Here is a 12,500-nt window from a genome sequence, read left to right as displayed (position 1 = left end):
GGAATGCTGTAGCACATGGAATTCTACCGTTCATCCTACCATACAGACATGGATGTAAAACAAGGCAGATGGAAAAGAATAAAGAGAAAGACAGACAGACACAGAGCAAGGGAGACCGAGACAAAAACAGACATTGTATGGTGTTATATCCTAACTTGGTCACAGCTGTTAGGGTGTTGGTGATTCTTGTTAATGATTTATGCTTTGCTGCCTTTATATAAATGGTAAGATAACCTTAGGAGGGTGATTTGAAAGATAATATTGATGGCATTGCAGGTATTGACCAAAGGAAGACCAAGGACAGTACAAATAAGGAAAGTTGGAAGCATGACATGTACCACCAGATCTATGATAAGCATTCCAAACTTGAAGATCAGCCTGCAAGCAACATCAGAGCAGAAGAGCAAGAAGAAGAGCAAGAAGAAGAGCAAGAAGAGAGCCCTCTGGGGTATCCTGAATATGAAATGCCTGTTCATGATATTTTTATGTATCCTGCAGAAAAGGCTCATGTTGGATCTATAATCATGGATAGAGATCTGGTATCCAGAAGTGATGGAAATATGAATCTGGTAGTTCATCCAGGGATGCAGACAGAGCTATTCAGTGAACAGGATGCTGACGAGCTACCAAGCCCATTGAGGAGACCTCTAAGCTTTGTAGACGTGGATTCAAGCTATGTGGATGATACAAACTCGGAGTTAAGCACTTCCCTTCAGTCGCCTGAAACTTGCAAAACTCCTGAAACTTTGCCCACACCTCCCTCTTCTGAAAAGCTGTCAGGAAAATATGTGTTACGAAGGCCAAATCCAAACACTAAAATTCCCCTTAGGAGGCCAAAGTGTGCCCCTTCAACTTTACTCCTGGTAAGGTTTTGACTATTTTCACATATTTAGTGTTAAGAAATTGAATGGAGAAAACATAGCTCTCTGCTAAAACAAAATTATTAGACAACCAGCACCATTTCAGAATCCAATCTTGCCTTTCAATTAATGTTCGTTTGTTGTGGATTTTTTTTTTTTTTTTTTTTTTTTTTTTTGCTATTTTAAATGGAAACTGGGAACTGTTTTGTAATTTGTGGAAATGTATAAATACAAGTAAATATTTGAGGCAAAACGAAAGAGAATTAAAAAAAAAAAAAAAAGTATTCCTGAAAGTAAAGTAACTGGAAAGATGGAAGATTTGTGTAAGTCTGATTTTTTTTTTTTTTTGTAGTCTTCATTTACTCTGAGATATGTTTTTGTCTTAACTGTTGCCTGGTTTGTTTTGGTATTTATTTGCTCGAATAATTGTAAAAATGATTCAATGGTAATTTATATATCTTCCAACAGATTCAGCCATTCTTTTCCTATTTTTATATATGAAAAGAAACTTCAGGAATCAGTGTTGCAAATAACTTAATTTACTCATCATTGGCAGCCTGCACCAGAAATCTTGATTGAGAAACCAGGCAAGACTTCCAATCGTCTTTCCAGCAATGGATCTCGGGAAAGGAAAAAGCATGAGAGTGATACTGAGAGTCACTTGACAAGGACCTGCTACCCTGGAGAAGCCATTGAACATGAATTTAATCCAGGTTTGTCCTTTATTATTCTTGCTCTTATTAATCTTTCTTATTATTTTCCTCATCATTATTATTTTTATCAGTCTCACTATCACTATTTTCATCATCACTTGGCATTATTGTTATTGTTTTTTTGTTTTTTTTATCTACATCGTTATTACTTAATCCAGTTTAGTTTTACTTTTCTTTTTTTTTCTTCCTTTTTTTTCTCTCGTTTTCTTTTTCTTTCTTTTTCTTCTTCTTTTTTTCTTTCTCTACTAAGTAAATAGAAATGACCGAAGTGCAGCTTGCATCTCCCATTCTGTGAAAGAGCTATTATGTCCATGTCTCTCACCAGCAGATGTGAATGAGGGAATTAGCAAAAGGGAAGAATCATATGGTAAGTGAACTTCAGATTGGATCATTTTGAAATGCCTATGTCACAGAGCTCAATCCAGGCTGTGATCGTCTGAAGTTAATATGACAGACGGACAGACGGACAGATGGACAGACAGACGGACGGACAGAGACATTGAGAGATTGCATGAATTTGCTATTATTAACCAAAAACTAAATTATTTTTTTCTGTTGATGGTACAGAAGTCTGTAAAACTGTGGGGAGGCCTTCCAGGAATACAGCAAGTATGAGGAATGGACTTATGCAAATACAGGCCAGATTAGTCCAGGTAATTTCTTGGTTACTTGGTATAAATTATGGCAAGTAGTATGCTTGCAGCTTATTGCCAAGGCTATTCTGCTAAGAACTGAATTTGAAAAGGGATGGAATTTGATATGGCCTTTAGTTTTTTCCACAGCAACTTATTTATAGTTCTTTTAATACTTAATTCATCCAATCATCAAAAAAAAATTTAAATGCTCCTTCAGCACAAAGAGTTCAGTTTCTGTTATGCATTGGCTCAGTGTTAGACATGTTTGGATATTAACCTGTTGGATCTGGTTGCTTCATGGCTTGTGACCAAAATTTGGGCACCAGGCTGACTTTCCTGGGTGTTTGTCTTGTAGGCCCCGCCCACACAAACACTCCTCTATGCCGTGTTATTTACTCTTGTTCTGTACATGCTGTTTTGCCATTTTCTGCTTAACAGATGGTACATGCCACCCTTGTTTACTGGTGGTAATATGTAATAGTCCCTTCTTTCATTAGCTCATGATCCCTCCAAATATTTTTTTATATGACATGACATCCCTGTCATCCAGATCCAATGGGATAATTCAGAATTTTTTTTGTATTTTCCTAAAAAATATTGAGGACTTTTCCTATTGTGATAAAACATACTTTCTACATATACACATATAGTGAAGTACCTGTCCCTCTATCTTATTTAATCTTTCTCACAAATTATGTCCTGCCTTGCTGTCCAATTTCCAGGTTAAAGCTCACTTAACCTGTTCCAGTAATATATCTTAAACATGATTTTGATTTCATACTTACCCGTGGAGCTAGCTTTGCATGTCGCTCAAAACTTTCCTTTAATGATCACCTGACTAGTAGAATGTCTGAGGTTCATGGTATTGCTTATAAACAGAGGTGGATATTTTGTGATATATTTATTTATTTTTTTATGTATTTGTTTACATATCTATGTTTTTAAGAGTAATCAATATAGTTCCTTTTTAAGCCTTTGTTGGGTTACATTGAATTACTATTTAATGAGAAGAACGGTGGTGTCATTTATCAAGTCATGTATAGTGAGTGTAGAATAGTAATGATATTCTATTGTGAAATGATTCAAAATTAAGTTCTACTCAAGAATGAAAGTTGATTCTGGATTTTTTTTTTTTTCTTTTCTTTTTTTTTTTACAGATGAGTAATAGTGGTTTACCAGTGGCAAAATATGATACAGCAGGGTATAGAAATGGGGAAATGAACGAGGAAGAGGTGATAGTGGAGGAAGAGGTGATAGTGGAGGAAGTAGTGATATTCGAGGAAGAGATAGTGGAGGAGGAAGAGGAGATAGCCGAGGAAGAGGTAGTAGAGGAGGAAGAGGAAGAAATAGTGGAGGAGGAAGAGGAGGTTGTGGTGGAAGAAGAAGAACTAGTAGAAGAGGAGTTGCTGGTGGAGGAGCAGAAGCTGGAAAGGAATGTCTTTTATACTTCTGACAACGATGGCAAGAAACCTGGTCAGTTTTAAGGAGTCTTTGGTTTTTATTCCATTTTAAGATGTCATGTACATAACTATTTATTAATTGTAACTTAATATTTATTTGTACATAGAGAAAAGTGGGTATGTATGTATGTTGAATATACCAAAACATTCACTTGTAACTATTTGAAAATATAAACCTATCATGTACTTTTTTTTTTTCTTTTTAGACTTATGATATCTTTGTTAGCACATAAATACAGCATAAATATTGTAGGTGTCTTCAGATGTTGCTTATTTCTGATTTTAGCAGATGTGGCAGAATTGGTGTATTGATAATCCTAGGTATTGGATTGCCATTAGTATTGGCACATTTTATAGAGGTTCTTCTTGTTCACAGTGCTTTTATCCTGGATTTTAGGTGACGGTACCATCTCTCCTTCATCTGTGTCATTCCTCATGAACTACCTTGAGGCTAAGATTGTATTCAAAGCATATGCTCTGAGAAACGATCCTTTAAACAAACCAATTGGTATTGCTCAGTTGGAGAGGTGAGTCTAATTTCATCTTGTTTCATATGACTACTATTTTGTCAGTTATTATGAAAATAGTGATTATGACTGTAGCTCTACTCTTGTGTGTTTGTGTATCCATGTGTGTCTGGATGTGTGTACAAAGATAATGATGTTTATCTTTTGCAACTCTCGAGAGGAGTAGAATAATATAAGTGGTTTGTCAATGCAGAGCAAACCTTATTTTTTAAGCTTTTGCTTTTGTCTTTATTTTTTCATATGAATAGTACAAACATCGTAGTGCAGAAATAAAGTTTTGAGGAGGAGGAGGAGGAGGAGAAGAATGAGAATAAAGATATGCATTCTAGATGTGAAAAAGTGCGATTTAAGGAGAAAGAATGGGTAGTGAGAGAACATGCATGGTAGAGAGTCTGACAGAGAAGGAAAGACAAAGCTTGTAGAGAGAGAGAAAGAGAGAAAGAAAAAATGGTGCTTAAAAAAAAAGAGTCTTGCTTGCAGTGGCCATATTATCGTGGCAGACACCTTCAACAACCGCATGATGCTGTTTGATGGAACGGGAAAAGTTCTTGGCCCTTTTTATTCTTCCTCTTCCTTGTACCATCCTTCTGCTGTGGTGGAACTGGAGGATGGGGGTTTTGCTGTCAAGGACAACAACAGCATTACAGTCTTTTCATCAGAGTTTGAGTGTTGCAAAGTCATTGCAAAGGGAAAGTTGAGTCGACCTTATGGTGAGTTATTTATTTATTTACTTACTTACTTTTAAAACTTTCTGGTGATTTTATTAATGTAATCGAATAATCACAAAAAAATTAAGAGAGGCTTTACATTATGCATTTTTGCCACTGTCAGGTCTAACTGTGAATGCAGAGGGCCTGTTGGTGACTGTTGAGACTAACCTGACTGGCATTCTGAACATCGTCACCCTGAATCCAGTCTCAGGCAGGGTGGAGTCAAGGATGAAAGTGGACTTGGGCCTGAGCAGCCATGCCAAGAGTGAGAGCAAACCGCGCTTCATTGCTTGGCAGGGAGAGTGCAGGCTCCTAGTAGTAGATCTCGGTGGGTGTTCAAGGATTTGACTGGAATTAGTGTGCATAGTTAAGATAATTCCTTTCCTCATCTTTACAATATTCAGCTTATGCCTTATGTTTCACCTGCAGGCCTGAACTGCGTTTACATTATAGACGCCTTTGCTGGGGTGGTTCTAAAGAGGTTTGGGGAGTATGGCCAAGGCCAAGACCAGATGCATGACCCGTCCGGCATAGTCTGTGATGGGGATGGCTTCATTCTCCTAGGGGACAGCCGAAACCATCGTGTGCTGGTTGGTATTTGCTAGTTTGATGGTATTGATTGAATAAATGACAGTTGTAGGAGTATCTTCAGAGGACTCTTAAGTTATCTTATCATTTTATGTATCTATCTATCTATATTTATCTATAGCAGTATCAATCTGTTTCTGTCTTTGTCCATCTGTATATGTATTTGACTTCCTATCTATGTATCTATCTATCTATCTGTCTGTCTATATTGCCTTACTGATGGGCCAAGGCTACCGGTGTCATAACAAACCGCTCAGTCTGCGGGGTATGGCTGTATGCAGCAGCAACATGCCATAGCGCTTGGAGTGGGACACTTGGCTTGATGTAGCGGACTCCCGTGCCTAAAGTCTGCTTGTTGCCATTAATCTCCAGAGTGTAGAATTTTTATTTATTTTCTTCACCTGTCAGGGTTGGGATATATAATGTAGCAATGTATTGATAAATAATTACCCTCCATGACAAGGGCTCAAATCTCTGCCAGGAGTGAGCACCACCCAACGAAAGAATTGTCCAAGTAGGAACATGCTATCCTTGTAGAAATTGCCTATCTACTCCAACCAGAGCAATAAGAAGGAAGTTTTACAGACATTTCCCATGGGTGCTCAGTGGAAATGATTCAGAAATTCAGATACAATGTCAGATAAGGTTTCTATGCAAGATGGAATAATGCAGTTGCATATTGCTATTGATAGACAACTATCCTCCATGACAGGAGTGCAAAGGAAATGAAGGAAGTAGACAAAATAAGGTGAAAAGAAGAAAAATAGAGTGAAAGATGAAGTGGAGGATGTAGGCTTACTTTCAGACAGTAAGACCAATGCAGAGACAGTCAAAGAAAGAAGAAAAAAAGCAAGCAAGAAAAGGGTGCTTCATGAAGGAGGCATTGTAGAAGACTCTGAAGAGGAGGAAAGGCATTTCCCTTTTACACCCTTACATGTAGAGGGTTTAACAGTGTGAGACGAAAAGACAAAACAAAGGGGAGTACAGGGAATAACTAGTAAGCTTTATAATCTGAAGCAGTTACCCAAGTACTCCATTTTTTTCACATTTCACACTTTTAGGTATGCTACTTTAGAAATTATAATTGAAATTAGTTGAAACTGTGGTATCCTATAAGCAAGGATACACTTGACTGCAGTAAATTTTTATTAACGTGGGAACTATTTCAAGGTTTCATAAAACCTCTTACTTCTTACTCCAGTTGGTAATGCATGATCAGATGTGAAATAATTGAATAATTTAATCCTGTAATTTTTGTAGTAGCCAGACACATTCTCAAGTTTGAATGTTATGATTATCATCTTCTGAGTTTCGTTGTTTTGGTGACTAACATCCCCATACACTTAGATTTTTGTCTCCCCCAGATCTATGACCCCAATGGTCAGTACATCTCAGTCTTGGAAGTGGATGTACCTGTTCGCCGTCCCTCCGGCTTGTACCTGACCTCGAGTGGCAATCTGCTCATCCTTAACTACTGGGAAAATTCTGTGGCAGCCTATCGCTTTCAGGAGATTGGGGGTAATTCTTCTGTTTAAGGAGGAAGAGGAAGATGGTGATCTTGGAAAAGGAGGAGGAGGAGGAGGAGGAGGAGAAAGAAGAAGAGTGAAAAAAAAGAAAAAGAAAAAGGATGAGACTCATTACAGTCTGTATGTTTTTTTGTTTTTTTTTCTTTAACTTTTTTGCATATAAACCATTAGAGGTGATTTTGTTGGTTACACCAATTTAGACTTATGATATTTTGTTTTGGCATAGAGTTAGTGGTTAATTGATTTTTATGTATGAAGTTGAGCATCATTGATTCTTTTGTTGGGTTGTTTTGTTTATAGTTATGTTAAAGGAAGATTCATTCTTTGTCAGAGACTCTGTAGTACAAAAGGTGTAGTGACTATATGTTTTACTTTTTCTTGTTTATTTTGCTTGAGTTGTAATACCAATTTAATTATTGCAAATGAAAAGTAAAGATGTTTACTTTTCAGAGAAAAAGGACTTTTTTTTATTGTTTCAAACTACCTATAGTTATGTAGCAGTGTTTGGTTTTGTTATGTATTTACATTGTGAAATTTTTGTTATCAAAGCTGTGATGTTTTAAAATAAATTTAGTACAAAATCTTTATTATGTATTTCTGTCAAGGGGTTAAACCTTATTTGCAAGAATCTTTTCCCATTGGATTTCTTTAAGAATCCTATGGTTAATAAAAGTGTTATGTCCTATTTCAGTCTCTTGGTGGAAATTGTAGAATTATTTTTATGTTTGATAATGCTGCCCCATAATCTATTCGACTTGGTAGTGTGTGGTTAACACATTACTAATATATACTGTTGCTCCTGTGTTGTATGTCAGGTTGTCCATGACATGATTAATGGCAAGAGAAAGTTTTACTCAGTATGTGTTCCCATATTTCCTCAATTTGCATGTAGGACCTTTTTGGCATTTGACAGAAGAGTATTATATACTTTTCACATCAGTAATAACTCCAATCTACTTCTGGTTCATATTCCTTTGAATATGACCCCCTCTTTTCTAGCAGGAAATCTCTGTAAACAAAGAGTACAGTGCATAAGTGAGGGTTGCTTTCTATTATTATTAGTTTCGGTTTCCAGTGGTTACTTTCGTGCTCCTTAGGGTCAGCTGAGGTGAGCATTTGTGCAGTAGACAATGGTCTTTAGATATTCAAGAATTTGCACATATATACCATAGCATTTGCCCTAATCTTGTTTGAAGATTCTTAGGATACTCCATTTATACTACCATATCGTTTAATCCATGGCAATATTGATGTACCCATTTTGTAGCCCATGCTGTTGGGATTAATCTCTTTAGTACATTTAAATATCTGTTATTCTGACTAACAAGTCTTAATAGAGTTGGGATCATATTCATTTTCGAAAGAGAGCATCTTGTAGAGTTCTTTGGTGGTGTGTGATTGCTACTTGCCATAGAAATATGCAGGTGACAGTTGAAATTCTTATTATTCCCTACTTGTATTTTTTACTCGTACTTTCATTTATATCTCGTTTTCCTCCCATTCCTTCCTGCCTCCCTGCCTCTTCTCATAACCCTTTCTGTTCTCTCTTCCCTTCCTCTTCTGGCATTCCTTCCTGTATCTTCTCCCCCCACCCCTTTCTTCTCTCTTCCCTTTCATCCCTGCTTGTTTCCTCTTCTCTCTGTCTTCTCTTTTCCCTTCTATCCTTGCCGGTTTCCTTTTCCCTTCCTCTTATCTCTTCCCTTCGTGTGCCCTCTTTCCTTCTTCCCCTTCCTTCCCTCTTCTGACCTTTTGTTCCCTCCTTCCCCTTCTGTTCTCTCTTCCCTCTCTTTCCGTCCTCCTTTCTCCCTCTAACTCTTCACTTTTCTCTCCTTCTCTCTTCCCTTCTCCCTCCTCCCTCCTTCCCTTTTTCCTTCTCCCTCCCTTTCTTTTTTCTTCTCCCTCCCTCCCTCTTTCATTCTACCTCCTCCCTCCCTCCCTCTTTCATTCTACTTCCTCCCTCTCTCCCTCTCTCCTTCTACCTTCTCCCTCTCTCCCTCTTTCCTTCTACCTCCTCCCTCCCTCCCTCTTTCCTTCTACCTTCTCCCTCCCTCCCTCTTTCCTTCTACCTCCTCCCTCCCTCCCTCTTTCCTTCTACCTCCTCTCCCCTTTTTCCTTCTTTCTCCTCCCTCCTCCCTCCCTCTTTCCGTCTCCTTCCTCCCTCCCTCTTTCCTTTTCCCTCCTCTCTCTCTCTTTCATTCTCCCTTCTCCTTCCGTCTTTCCCTCTCCCTCCCTTTCCTTCTTTCCCCCCTCTCTCTTTACTTTTCCTTCCTCCGTCCCTTTTTCCTTCCCCCTCCTCCCTCCCTCTTTCCTTCCCCCTCCTCCCTCCCTCTTTCCTTCCCCCTCCTCCCTCCCTCTTTCCTTCCCCCTCCTCCCTCCCTCTTTCCTTCCCCCTCCTCCCTCCCTCTTTCCTTCCCCCTCCTCCCTCCCTCTTTCCTTCCCCCTCCTCCCTCCCTCTTTCCTTCCCCCTCCTCCCTCCCTCTTTCCTTCCCCCTCCTCCCTCCCTCTTTCCTTCCCCCTCCTCCCTCCCTCTTTCCTTCCCCCTCCTCCCTCCCTCTTTCCTTCCCCCTCCTCCCTCCCTCTTTCCTTCTCCCTCCTCCCTCCCTCTTTCCTTCTCCCTCCTTTACCCTGCCGCCTCCCTCTTTCCTTCTTCCCTCCCCTTCCCTCCCCCTTCCCCCTTCTGCCCTTTTAACCCTTTTATTATATTGACTGTTCCACTTCCTTCTGGCTGGCTGTGAAACACTTTCATTCTAAAACGAACTTCTGAAATAGTCCTAATAAATTTCCCGTTGGTAATTACATGTTGTAGCGCCTACCCGAGACCGTAGATAAATGCACTCATTAAGTTAGTTTTTTTTTCTGGTCATTAGTACAATTGTTCTCGGATTAAGGATGAAGTCTCAGTTTATGTTTAAATTCGGGAAGGTTGGGGTGGAAAACATTATCGCTCCTCCCTCCCTCCCTCCCAACCTCTCCCCCATTCTTCCTCCCGCAAACCGCAGTGTTGACAAGTGGTTGACGTTAATGAGTATGATCCGTAATAACTCGGGAGGTACGACTTTGGCCTGGAGGTTACCGTGCTAGGTACGGTCATGGGGGCGCTTGGTACGAGGAACCTTCCTTTCGGGTGGGCTGTCAGGTTGCGTGATGTGGAGACGATGGATGGACGTGGAAGTGTTGAGAAGGAGGTTATTTTATAAGAAGGTAGTGGGGATAGTGGAGGATAAGTATTTTATGAGTAAATAGGGTTGGGATTGAGGTGGGTGGAAATAGCGTGAAGGGTTAGAAAGTGGGTTGCTGGACTGGAATAGGAAATGCGGTTGATTGGTAAATGGAGGTTGTTGATTTTTGGAATAGGCGTTCGCCGAGAAAATGCGGGAAGTTATTTTTTAAAATTTAATGTGGTTGCAGTACGTGTGTTACTTGTTACAGGTGATAGGTAATTATTTTTATTTGTAAAAGGACCAATTGCAATTTGCGTGTTCTGTCAGATACCTGGCAGTCGGTGCGTATATACCTTTAGGATTTTTTTGAGACAGTATAGCCGGGCGATCATACTTACGGAATATAATTTAGTCCGAATATTCAAAGGTCATTGATAAAATTACATGCAATATGCTTTTATTTAGAATTTCATAAATACAACAATAAAAATCACAACAAGAACAACAAATTAATCCTAAAATCTTAACTAGATTCAATGAGTATTATAAGGTATCATCAAGAGCAGTACTCCATGGCACGTAGTATCAATCCTTTCAAAACTACAACAGTAACCGACAGTAAAAAATCACGTGTTATATCGCATAACAGGCCAAACATCGTCAGTGTTGTAGGGAAGGCGGGGCAGATCTCCTATTCTTGGAAATCTGTGTGGTCGAGGGCCCTCTCCACCGCGTACCACACGGCGTCAATGGTTGGAGAGAACATCGCTCTGTGGGACAAAGAGGAAAGGATGGAAATCGGTGTTGATTATGTATTTCCCCCCCCCCCTTTTTTTTTTTTTTTTTTTTTTTTATTGCAAGTATACGTGTTCGCTGGATTTTTTTTTTGTTGAATTGCTTATATATATAGTGTAAAACTATCAACGTACGCACACTTGCTAATGCACGAACGTACTCGTCCGCGCACGCTATTGAGAGATCTCAAGCGGAAAAGTTGTGAACGTTTTTCTTTGTATTTGATATTAAGTGTATATATTCTGCTATTTCTTCTGGTTATGTCAAAGCGTGTAATTTTGTGTCTAGATTAAGTTTAAGCTCTTACATTGTATTTTGTAATATTTTATCAGTGTTTGTAATAATGTTTCGTCTCGAAATGAAGGACAAACACCGTGAATAAGATGTTAAAAGAGTTCAAAAAACAATCCAAGCGCCTTTCTACAAGGTCATTTTGCCTCGAGATTCGATACAAACGATTCGATGTATACTTTAAGTATAACATGAACAGTTCAAATATTTGTTTAGCCCTCTGTGCAACCATGAATGCCACAGATGACATGTCCACTCTTAAATTTAATTTATTAATATTATTTACACACAGCTGGTCCCGCATTGTACTTGGTCACCAAATAGTAATTTACCAGGTCAATCCATCTCGCAAGCTTCCCTTTTACTTTGGTTATCGAAAAAACATCATAAAGATATTATTAATGATAATAACAGTATCAATTTTAATTTTAGATAAAATCCACAAAAATCAAGGAATGGGGAAATTAGACGAGGTCACGTTCGGCTACTAATTGATTCCTTTGGTGATAGAGCACTTGTAGAGCCATCTATGTGAGACAAAATTTACAGCAAACCGTACAAAGGGGTTACCCTACCTTTAGCTACTGACACACAAAAGCAACTTTATATCACAACATTACAAGCCCAACAAAATCAATACAAAGAAGCAATTCAGCGACATGTGCATCTGCTTTTCAAAAACGCCCGCAAGCAGCCAAGCAAGCAAACTTACCCATCAAGGCTCCTGCCGACGGGGTTGAGCAGGAGGCCGGTCGTGAACGTCGGGATGGTGATGAAGATGAGGAGGAGGATTCCCAGGGCAACGATGGGGCCCGTGTACAAGGTGATGACGGAGCTCACGGCTGGGAACACCACGTCGAGGTTCCAGTTTACGGGGTTGAGGATCTGAGGAAGAGGAGGAGGAGGTAGAGGATGGAGGTGGGTGGGAGGTGGGAGGAATTAGGAGTCGGGTTTCCTTGTTTTGGTGTGGGGGTTTTCTGGTCTTGTTTCGTGGAGGAGCGGAGGTGCTGGTGGTGGTGGAGGTGCAAGGAGGAGCGGAGGAGGATGAAATGTCGGTGCAAAGAGAAGGAGGAGGAGGTAGAGGAGGTGGAGGTGCAAGGAGGAGGAGGAGGAGGTAGAGGAGGTGGAGGTGCAAGGAGGAGGAGGAGGAGGTAGAGGAGGTGGAGGTGCAAGGAGGAGGAGGAGGAGGTAGAGGAGGTGGAGGTGCAAGGAGGAGGAGGAGGAGGTAGAGGAG

General features: G+C 39.8%; 2 protein-coding genes across 7 annotated transcripts in view; one reads left to right on the top strand and one right to left on the bottom strand.

The window, feature by feature from the left end:
- LOC125031710 (probable serine/threonine-protein kinase kinX) overlaps positions 1-7,606 on the top strand; it is a 22,142-nt gene extending 14,536 nt beyond the window's left edge. For 2 of the 5 annotated variants that reach the window (XM_047622626.1, XM_047622624.1), the window contains exons 7-16: positions 277-863; positions 1,417-1,573; positions 1,899-1,940; positions 2,141-2,226; positions 3,366-3,681; positions 4,045-4,195; positions 4,676-4,905; positions 5,027-5,233; positions 5,335-5,495; positions 6,858-7,606. In XM_047622626.1, coding sequence (XP_047478582.1) covers positions 277-863; positions 1,417-1,573; positions 1,899-1,940; positions 2,141-2,226; positions 3,366-3,681; positions 4,045-4,195; positions 4,676-4,905; positions 5,027-5,233; positions 5,335-5,495; positions 6,858-7,028 — 2,108 coding nt within the window. In that variant the 3' untranslated portion in view covers positions 7,029-7,606. The remainder of the gene's footprint in view (positions 1-276; positions 864-1,416; positions 1,574-1,898; positions 1,941-2,140; positions 2,227-3,365; positions 3,682-4,044; positions 4,196-4,675; positions 4,906-5,026; positions 5,234-5,334; positions 5,496-6,857) is intronic. The other 3 variants (XM_047622625.1, XM_047622621.1, XM_047622622.1) reach the window with 3 other exon arrangements.
- A 3,019-nt stretch (positions 7,607-10,625) lies between these two features.
- LOC125031889 overlaps positions 10,626-12,500 on the bottom strand; it is a 20,538-nt gene continuing 18,663 nt past the window's right edge. For both annotated transcript variants that reach the window (XM_047622885.1, XM_047622886.1), the window contains exons 3-4: positions 11,979-12,151; positions 10,626-10,950 (exon numbers count right to left, since the gene is read on the bottom strand). In XM_047622885.1, the coding sequence (XP_047478841.1) occupies positions 10,872-10,950; positions 11,979-12,151 (252 nt within the window). In that variant the 3' untranslated portion in view covers positions 10,626-10,871. The remainder of the gene's footprint in view (positions 10,951-11,978; positions 12,152-12,500) is intronic.

This window comes from Penaeus chinensis, chromosome 13 (assembly GCF_019202785.1).
Source record: "Penaeus chinensis breed Huanghai No. 1 chromosome 13, ASM1920278v2, whole genome shotgun sequence".
Taxonomy (NCBI): domain Eukaryota; kingdom Metazoa; phylum Arthropoda; class Malacostraca; order Decapoda; family Penaeidae; genus Penaeus; species Penaeus chinensis.
This window is presented reverse-complemented; position numbering and strand designations above follow the sequence as displayed.